The sequence below is a fragment of the Streptopelia decaocto genome, assembly GCF_964273445.1.
Source record: "Streptopelia decaocto genome assembly, chromosome: 7".
Lineage (NCBI taxonomy): Eukaryota > Metazoa > Chordata > Aves > Columbiformes > Columbidae > Streptopelia > Streptopelia decaocto.
The window spans coordinates 4931286-4942005 of record NC_138661.1 but is presented as its reverse complement, the minus strand read 5'-3'; the positions used below and the strand labels follow the sequence as shown (position 1 = coordinate 4942005).

Genomic DNA, 10720 nt, shown 5'->3' with positions numbered 1-10720 from the left:
AGGGAACATGAAGCATTTATATAAAGGTTACTAAAACTTGATAACTCATTAAACCATTTGTAAATTTTTGTGTAATTGTAACACGTTGAGTCCATCTTTTTGAAACACCTTGTATTTACCCAACCCCAGGATGGCATGCCAAGAAGATAAATCAATGGGAAAACAAGATACAAGAGGCACAGGTTATTACTGAATTAAAATGTGACAGTGCTTATGCTTCTCTCACCTCTCAGGTTCATCTGGTGTGCAGGGGTCCCATTGGATTCCTCTTTGCTTTTGTAGCAGGAGATGGAGGTATCTTTGAAGGTGCACCAATAGGGCTTGTAGCCTTTCAATGTCAGCTTCTTGGGCCTGCCGGACACGTTAAGAGATGGGACATTTGGTTTAAGTTCCTAAACCAAGCTGCTGCACAGGGAAGCTCCTTCCACCCTTGAAAATGTGGTGTTAGAAGCTTGGGATATGCCCACCCTGGGATAATCCCTGCCTGGGAGCTCAGCCACTGCTCGCCAGCCCTTCGCTGCCATGTTGGGTCAAGAAATTGAGCTATAATTGAAAGTTTGGACTCTTCAGTCACAGGGAGCTCCCACTAATTGAGGGAGAGGCGGACAGAGCAGATAACTGTATTATAAAAATGGACATGTCCACAAACAGCTGGAAAATATTCCTCTTCACCTGCTCCATTAAACTGAAACGTCTTTGCTCGAGCTCTGAAAAGACGCAGTACTCCTAAGGCTTGTCAGTCAAGCACACCTATGAGTACACTTGTTGTTTTCTTTTTAAATACTCCACATCAGAAAAGGTTCAGTTCCTTCCTATGGAAAACCTGGGTTTTGCCCGACTGCAGAAGCAGCGATGGCCCCGCAAACCCACAGCAACGCAAAGCATCATCCTGAGCCTGCTCATCCCACCACGAGCCCAAGATCTCCAAAAAGCTGCAAGACTCTGCTTTTTCTTAACCCCTTCTCATTTCTAAACCTTACCCAAAGGCTGTATCTGCAGCCTCGCACTGCAATGCATTTCTGACATCTCCATCCCAGAAACAGAATCACAGAATGGTTTGGGCTGGAAGGGACATTCAAAGCTCATCCAGTGCCCCCCCTGCCATGAGCAGGGACATCTTCACCAGCTCAGGTTGCTCAGAGCCCCGTCCAGCCTGGCCTGGGATGTCTCCAGGGATGGTTCAGCCACCACCTCTCTGGCCAACCTGGGCCAGGCTCTCACCACCCTCAAATAGCTGCCCAACCCTCATCTATACAGACTCACATTGCAGCTCCTCCCTGGTCAAGTGCGACAAGATGCATATGTAGAGCTGGACCAGCTCCTAACATCACATCATTTACGCTGGGATTGTGCCAGTCAAATACCGCCTGGCCCTCATTTTTAGGAGGCAAAAGGCAATTCTGTGCTTCCTCACGGCGACAGGACAGTCTCACATCCCAGCCTTAGGGCTCAGGGCTGCACCGGGTGAGGAACCGGCAGCTTGTTGCTGCTCCAGCTCCTGCCCCACCAACCGACACTCCAGTTTGCAAGCAATTAGCTCCCCTATACGTGCCTAATTTTATTCAGAAAACAAGGACATGAAAGGAAAGAGCAAGTTTTTTGTCTGTTTGTTCACCCACTCAGACGCAGGGCACAGGCTGCAGCGCTGAAACTTTGCCCAAGTTAAGACAGGCTGCAAGCCCAGATGGATGCAGACAAAATATTCATTCGCTTGCAGAGAGGGAGAAAGAGTTTCTCAGAACAGAAGTGGCAGCTTCTGGCTCCGGAACAAAATAATTAATAAAATCACGGCTTGTTCCAGACCCATTTCGCTGCCTACAGCTTTTCTCCTCTATCGTATAGCTGTGCTGTGACATCTCACCATTATTTCCAGTTTCCAGAACTTTCACCATAACCCTTGCCGCAGCAGGCAATAAATTGCAAAAGACGGCCGTGGCTGCCAAAATGTTACTTAAAGTCCAGACACCGCTGTTGCCGGTTTCCACGTAATACCGGCCAAGCCAAAGCAAAATTAAAAACCCAAAACAACTAAATCCCGAGCGAGCTGGAAGAGGAGCCCGGTCAGCATAACCTGCTCCTTTTGGCAAGGACAAGGCAGAGACACCGCGATCCTGGCGGTTTATAATTCATCAAGCCTCTTGCAAAGCAGGAGAAGTATATGAGCAAGGTTTCTAGGTTTCGCGCCTAATTTTAGGATGGCTTGATTATCCAATGGGTATTAATTGTGTTACAGAAATAACCTGGCATGTGCTGCTGGCTACAGGATGCAGCAAATTCTCCTGGGGTGGTGACAGTGGGAAACACACTGTGTTTTATATTTAAGTACTGATCGACTTCAATATCAAATATTTCGAATAGTGTGAAATACTTAGTGACTGTGCTACGGGGTAAAGCAGTAAAATCACAGTATCACTGAATGTCAGGGATTGGAAGGGACCTGGAAAGCTCATCCAGTGCAATCCCCCCATGGAGCAGGAACACCCAGATGAGGTTACACAGGAAGGTGTCCAGGCGGGTTGGAATGTCTGCACAGAAGGAGACTCCACAACCTCCCTGGGCAGCCTGGGCCAGGCTCTGGCACCCTAAGTTTCTCCTCAGATTTAAGCGGAACCTCTTGTGTTCCAGTTTGTCCCCATCACCCCTTGTCCTATCATTGGTTGTCACCGAGAAGAGCCTGGCTCCATCCTCCTGACACTCACCCTTTGTATATCTGTAAACATTAATAAGGTCACCCCTCAGTCTCCTTCTCCAAGCTCCAGAGCCCCAGCTCCCTCAGCCTTTCCTCACACGGGAGATGCTCCACTCCCTTCAGCATCTTTGTTGCCCTAATGTTTTAATAGCAAGAGAGGGTGGATGCTCTGAGCTGTGGTATTACACAGCGACTGCTCCACGGCTTTTCACACGAGATAACGTAGCGGTGCACAGCAAGATCTTAAAGCCAGATTAATAAAAAAAAACCCCAACAGGATATTAGGTGGTAGGACCATTAATTATTCATAGACATTACCAGTTTCACAAGCACCTCTTCCCATCAGCACTTACTTGAAGACTTTAATGTAGTCGGCGAGCTCTGGGATGGAAGTGATGTCACCCTGGAAATAAAATAAAGATCATTGCATTTGGGTGAATGAATCAAGTGGAGCCAGGATGGTGGGTGCGGGAGGGGAGGGAAGCTGCACCGGGGAGGAAGCCGACATCAGCTTCATCAGCCAACACTGGGGCTCAGGGGTCAGGAAAACGCTCCTGAGAAAGATTCATCCACTTCACGGGAGAAGCGAACAGAGAAAAATCCATCGCGCAGAAGTGCTGTTTGGAAACCAGAGACAAGGTTTTATTTTTCTTTGAGGAATTCCTGCTGCGGCTGGAGCCAATTCCCACCCGCGAGGTCACCGGCGGTCACACCGGCTCCTGCTCACACGGGCATTTTTCTCCTCCCTTCGTTATTCCCAAGTAAAAAGGAAAAAGATGCTGCTCTGCACCTCCACGGAGCACTAGGGAAGGGATTTCTGACTGTCTAGAAAGGCTTTTTCCCCCCAGCTTTTTTAATATTGAGTTTATCTTCACATTTTGCATGAGCAAAATACACAGGGCGGCACTTGCATTTCCCACGAGCTCCAGCTAAAGAGTTTTCCAAAGACAGCGAAAGCAAAAGCTGCTCCAACAGCTTCCAGCAGCACGCCAGTTTACTTCCCGCCTGCAATGAGCAACGCTGTTTATAGATACCAGGGGGAAAAAATGCAGAACCTAAACAAACAATCCAGTAATTGCCCATTATCCGTATTCAATTACTCGAATGCATCTGGAAATGGCTACTGCTCGCAACCCCGACGGAAAGGGATGGAGGTTTTCTGATGAATCATTGTCGTCTTCACTTCCATCTGTTGGGGACTGTTCCTTCGTACTGTGCTTTAAAATTATAAAATTATATAATTATAAAATATCTCTTAGCAATGGAAATTTGTCATTATCACTGAAACAGCACTGCTCTCCCTGCAGCAAGCGGTTTATACTGTAAACCTCTGTAGTTACTAATGCCAGTAAAGCAGGATAAGTATGGATGTTAACTTCAAAAAGACCGTTCATAAACACTTAAAAAAATGATACGAAGTGTAAGACTGGAAAATTTCAGGGATTTTAGGGTTTGAAAGAACTTAAAATGAAACTCGGGGATGGTATAAATGTGCAAAATGCCTGGAAAAGCTGAGCTGTGCCAAGTTGGACCAGACTCACTCCTTTTTCGGCAGTTTTTGGGCTTCACATTTTTAAAGGTGGAAAAGCAGCGTTAAAACAGCGTATCAGGGAAAAAAATATGAAATCCTCTGAAATACAGTCATGGCTCACTCCAGGCTAAAATCCAGTCTAATAAAATAGAGTTTCATAAGCGTAAGTTATTTCTGAAAATCGCGGCAGCTGTTTTAGGTGCTGTCAACCTTTGCCATGAATTAGAAACGGTGGAAGAGAAACCTCAGCGTGAAGAATTCAGTATTTTGGAAGGGAACAGAAACTCAATTAATTTTAATTTATTGTTCCATGATTTGACCAGGAAGGTGGCTTGGTGCAGGGGGGCTGGTTCAGTAAGATCTTGGCTCCTTTGGGACTTCTCCAACACCATTTGTTCTTATGGAACCAGCAGGAAAAAAGCAACATTGCGCTTGAGTTCGGTGGGAATGCAGAGCTGGGCATGAGCACTGAGCTCTCTTTGCTAAATTAACTGCAAACACCCCAAAAAGTAGAAGGTGGTCTTATAGCCTAAATGAAGCCTTTGGTTCAATACATGCAGGTGCTCAAAATGGTTTTTGTGGGCTCAGAGCAGAGCTCGGTGCTGGCCCCGTGTCGGACACTGCCCAGGGTCCCATCCTACCAGAATCACTCCTTGATATTTAAATAAAAATACCTTTTTTAAGAAAATATTACTGGGGTCTATGTTTTGTGTTGCTACACTGGGCTGTGGGCAACTCTCTGATGCTGCAAGAGCAGAAAGAGAGAAAAAGGGAGAGGAAGGAAATAAAAAAAGGTTGGATGCCTGGAAAAATTCCCACCTTGGGATCATTATTCCTGACTCCTGCGAGGCGAGGAGGGGACACAAATCAGCCTGCCACCCTGTGCCTGCAGCCCCTTACCAGGATTGTCGCCGTTTTGCCACCTTCCAGAGTAATTTCCAGATCCGAGAGCGCAGCGTCCACCTCATCCACGTCCTTGTCGCTGTTGTTCAGGTGGTTTTCCGAGGACATGATGGACAGCTTGTTGATGTGGTACTGAAAGGCAAGGCACAGCATCTCAGCAGGACGCTCCCGCCACAAACTCAGCAAGACCCAGCCGAAGCCACGAAGTGCTGAGACCTGAGGACACTCGAGTCACAGAATCACAGAATGTCAGGGACTGGAATGGACCTTGAAAGATCATCTGTTCCAATCCCCCCATGGAGCAGGAACACCCAGATGAGGTTACACAGGAAGGTGTCCAGGCGGGTTGGAATGTCTGCACAGAAGGAGACTCCACAACCCCCCCGGGCAGCCTGGGCCAGGCTCTGCCACCCTCACCATGAAGAAGTTTCTTCTCAAATTTAAATGGAATCTCCGGTGTTCCAGTTTGTCCCCATTGCCCCTTGTCCTATCATTGGTTGTCACTGAGAAGAGCCTGGCTCCATCCTCCTGACACTCACCCTGTATATATTGATAACCATGAATGAGGTCACCCCTCAGTCTCCTCTTGTCCAGCTCCAGAGCCCCAGCTCCCTCAGCCTTTCCTCACACGGGAGATGCTCCACTCCCTTCAGCATCTTGGTGGCTGCGCTGGACTCTCTCCAGCAGTTCCCTGTCCTGCTGGAACTGAGGGGCCACAACTGGAGTCAGGAATGACCAGCTCTGCTGTTTCCAGTCCAAAGAGCTGGTGGTACGATCCCTGAAGGTACGATACCTGAAGGACCCCTCTGGAACCCGCAGGGCAGAGCTACGCTTCTCACAGCATCACAGACTGGTTGAGGTCGAAAGGGACCTCTGGAGACCATGTGGTCCTACCCACCGCTCAAGCAGGGCCACCTACAGCTATTGGGGACAGACTTTTAGAAGGGTGTGCTACGACAGGACAAGGGGTGATGGTTTTAAACTAAAGGAGGGAGATCCAGGCCAGACATGAGGAAGAAATTGTTGCTCCTGAGGGTGGTGAGAGCCTGGCCCAGGTTGGCCAGAGAGGTGGTGGCTGAACCATCCCTGGAGACATCCCAGGCCAGGCTGGACGGGGCTCTGAGCAACCTGAGCTGGTGAAGATGTCCCTGCTCATGGCAGGGGGGGCACTGGGGGAGCTTTGAAGGTCCCTTCCGACCCGAACTGCTCTGTGATTCTATGATTGCCTGGGACCATGTCCAGATGGCTTTTAAGTATCTCCAAGGATGGAGACTCCATAACCTCTCTGAGCAACCTGTGCCAGCACTTGGTCACCCTCCCAGTAAAAAAGTGTTTCCTGATGTTCAGAGGGAACCTCCCGTGTTTCAGTTTGTGCCGATGGCCTCTGGTCCTCTCATTGGGCACCGCTGAGAAGAGCTGGGCTCCATCTCCTTCACAGCCTCTCAGAAGGTATTTATTTACATTAATAAGAATCCCCTGAGCCTTCTCTTTTCCAGGCTGAACAGTCCCAGCTCCCTCAGCCTTTCCTCAAAGGAGAGGACCTTCATCATCCTCATGGCCCTTCACTGGGCTCTCTCCACTACGGTCCATGTCTCGCACTGAGGAGCCCAGAACTGGACCCAGTACTCCAGGTATGGCCTCACCAGTGAAAAATTCATGGGAAGGATCCCCTCTCTCAACTTGTTTTGCCCAATGCAGCCCAGGACACCAGTCACCCTCTTTGCCCCAAGGGCACGTTGTTGGCTGATGTTCAACTTGGTGTCCTTTTCTGCCAAGCTGCTTCCCAGCAGGGTGGCCCACAGAATACACTGGTGCATGGGGTTGTTCCTCACAGGGACAGGACTTTGCACTCGCCCTTGTTGAACTTCATGAGGTTCACGTTGGCCCCTCGTTGAACTTCATGAAGTTCATGTTGGCCCCTCGTTGAACTTCCTGAGGTTCATGTTGGCCCACTTCTCCAGCCTGTTGAGGTCCCTCTGGATGGCAGCACAACCTTCTGGTGTATCAGCCACTCCTCCCACTTCGGGAGGATGCACTACATCTGTTTTTACCCCAGAAAACCAAAACATCCATAAAATCTCACAGAAAGGACCATGCCAAATTCATACTGGACTTCTCGGAGAGGTCAACTGAATCTTTGTATTTCTGTTCTCACTCTTTTTTCCTAAGAGGGGCCGTAGCAGCAGACGGCCCTGCTCTTGATGGGGATATTTCCGCATCCTACAACGATGAGGCAGGCCAGACCACATGTAGTAAACAGCCTGCCATCCGTCTTACAGAAGTCAATAGCAGGTGTAGTATTTATGCCAAATCACGCCGAGTATTTCATAAAACAGATAAATAAATAGTTCTGGGAAACCCGCAGATTATCACCAGCTGTTTGGGGGGGCAGCGTGCCAGAAATGCACAGTTCAGTAACCTCGTGTACTTGCTGGGGTTTTTTAAGAAGGGCAAAACTAAAAGTTAAGATAGACATAAACATGTTTAGTAAAAGAAAGCCAAGTTCCTTTTCATAAGAATCAATCAGCAGCAAATATTTAAGTTACCTAATAAGCTCAAGTGAGGATTAGGAGATGGGAAACAATACGACTTCTACCAGCACGAGAAGTCCAAGCTCCCACCGAAGACAAGGAGAGGCTAAAAATACCAATTACTGTAGACCTCACTGATCGTGTCAATCAGCATTTGCCAACAGAGAAGTCTGCAAAGCTACAAAATCAAGTTTAACGACAAATTTAAGTGCCTCGGGCTGTCTCCTACCTGCAGCGCCGCAAACATCATCATTTCTTCCTCCGTGCACTCGATCTCCTCCAGCAGAATCGCCCATTTCGACTGCTCGTACAGCTGGTTGATCCGGATCGCGTCGTACTACGGCACAGAGCAAGAACACCGACTGGTTGTAAAATGTACATGCAGAGTCCAAGACAAACCGTCTCATCTTTGATTTCAATGCGATGCTTCAATCCAAGACTGTAAAGCCTCTGCCAGAGCAGCTCTAAGCAACCCTGAGAGCACCCCTATCAACACCTAAGCATTAGCAAACTGCTGCGTGGGAGCACACAGAGCCAGGTTTGATGCCTGCAAAATCAATTTCCAAAGCCGTGGAGGATTTATCAATACAAAAGCACATTAGAAACAGAGGCAGCCTTTTGCTCAAAGCCTTTGCCTGCAGGATGCGAGTAAAATAAATAGCTCTGTACCTTTGGATTCAGGTCAAAAAAGCTGTAGTACTTGAACCGGAGCAGCAAAGCTTCGTTTTCTTTCACCTCTTGCTCCATAAGAGATCGGGACGAATCCAGCCATCTGTAAATTGTCAACACGGGATAACACACACAAAAAGGTCTGGTGAAGTTGCGATGATGCTTTCAAGAATGCAATTTAAAACCGCATATTGAAAAAAAAAAAAAAAAGAAGCAGCAAAAAGCAGAAAGCCAAATCCTTAACTCACCCTTGGTTGATTTTGGCTTTATCGAGCAGCGCCTGTGGCTTGTACATTTTCGCTAAGGACTCCGGGGAGGTGACGGGCTGGCTGACGGCCAGGATGCCTGGGTTCCCCTCCGACAAGGCGCTGTCACCGAACCAGGCCGAGGTGGGTGACAGGGGACTGCCGTCGTGAGCATCATAGGTCGGTGTCATCGTTTTGCTATAGAGTCCTGGGCTTGAATATATGTTTCCTACCGGTAAATGGAATAAAAAGACACGAATTAGCTCACGGCCAAGCCCTCCCGCTCCCAACCAAGCCAACTCAGACATAAACCCGAAGCCAGCGGATGAAAAACCTTCCCTTTTTTTTTTGTCCCGCAACTGGAAAACACTGTGCTGCTTGTTTTCCCATGAAAAGCTGTCCCTCTTTCTCTCAGCTCTTTCTCCGAGAGCAGAACTGATGGAAAACTCATCATTCTAGCCCAAATCCATGGGAAAAGGCGCAGGTCTCCCATGCCGGCAAACTCCTGCGCCCGGGGTTTCTGCGTCACCTGGGACACGAACAGCCCCCGACTTACCGGTATTACCTGTCGCTTAAAGATTTTTGGAAGTCAAAAGTTTTAGAGGAGCAGGAAAATAAACTAAAGGTGCAGTCAAAGAGACCAGGGTCAGAGCACAAAAGTCCTACTGAGGTGGAGCTCACCTTTGACGGGGCCGATGTAAAGAATATCGGTGCCTATAGAGAGGGAAAAGAAAGGAGGGAAGTGAGAAGGCGAGAGAAAGTCATTGGGAGAGTGGGAAAGGACAGAAGCCAAAAATGGGCATTTTCGGATGAGGGCTGAATAGCACAGGTGAGGTTTAACCACCCAAACGGGGTGTTTTGCAGCAGCGCCGGTGGACTCAGCAGGCAAAGCAACCGAAGTGACTCCATGGTTATTTTATTCACGTTACAAGGAACAGCCAGACACGGAAACACGGCATTTCACGGACGGAAAAGCTTGCTGAGATGGCCAAACAAATTCGGTATTAATATGCTGAGCGAGTGGTGCGATTTGGTGCAAAACCGATCCCGAAGCACACGCTAATCCCAGGCCTTGTAAAGCTTTACAGCTCGTACAGACTCAAAGCAAACAAACCCCCCCATCCTTTTAAAATTATGAATATGAAGGGAATAAAGGGGACCCAGCTAGGCAGAGCTAAATAGTTCCTATTCATCTCACAGGAGCACTGATTTTTACGTTAAGAATATAAAATCTGGATTTTCAAAATACGGGAGGTTCAGCGACCGCATCCTAATGTCAGTAATTCCACTGCGTACGTACATTGAGCGACGAGCTCAGCATCGTTTGCTGGGCATAAACCTGCACACCAGCATCGAGAAGGACCAATAACCGGCTTTTTTGGGAAAGAGTTGCATCCTTTTAAAATCACGAGCCTGTTCAGATATGCACTATTAAGGGTGTTGAAGGGATGAGTGGCAGGGTTGAGATGCCAGCAGCAGGGTCTCCTGTGCCACCCTCCAGCTCCTTGGTCCAAATGATTCCTCTTTGAATGCCCAAGAAATGACAGAAAGCTGAGCTAGACATCTGGAAAAGTCTGAGACTGAAACAATAGACAAACCTTCCAGAACTCTCATTTTTTGCGATGGGTATCTCAAGGAGCAGTTTGAATCAGCAGCATCACACCAATGACAAGCCAACGTCTTGGTTAGGAAACTTAAATAATATAGAAAAGTGATTCTAAACTGCCTGACAGCATGGAAAACAAAAGTGAAAACCGTCTGTCACCATTGAATAAGAAAAGCACCAGGATGCTTTCAATCCTCCTGCTTGTTTTGCCTGCATCCCGGTCTGGATTAATGACCGTGGGTACGTGCCATCCAGACAGACCCAGCAAACCAGGCATGAGCAAAAAAGCAGCAGAAATGGTGACGGGATGAACATATCCACCTTCAAACTTCACACCTGCAAGGGGAAAGCTGGGGGTGACTGGCCAGGTATTTATACCAGATAATTATAATTTGGGAGTTGGACTCAATGATCCTTAGGGTTCCTTCCAACTGGAAATACTTTGTGATTCTGTGATTATAAAGGCAGCAGAAACGTGCTGTCTCTATGGACTGTTGTAACACTGGAGCAGATCAGCCCAACAAGAATGGGCGATAAACCCCCATC

The 10720-nt window shown here is 48.0% G+C and overlaps 1 protein-coding gene across 1 annotated transcript in view; it reads right to left on the bottom strand.

The window, feature by feature from the left end:
• The window catches only part of FERMT2 (FERM domain containing kindlin 2), a 55796-nt gene that overhangs the window by 9379 nt on the left and 35697 nt on the right, over positions 1–10720 (bottom strand). The window contains 6 exon segments of the mRNA XM_082058170.1: positions 227–351; positions 3043–3092; positions 5121–5255; positions 7884–7991; positions 8324–8426; positions 8572–8797. Of these exon segments, the coding sequence (XP_081914296.1) occupies positions 227–351; positions 3043–3092; positions 5121–5255; positions 7884–7991; positions 8324–8426; positions 8572–8797 (747 nt within the window).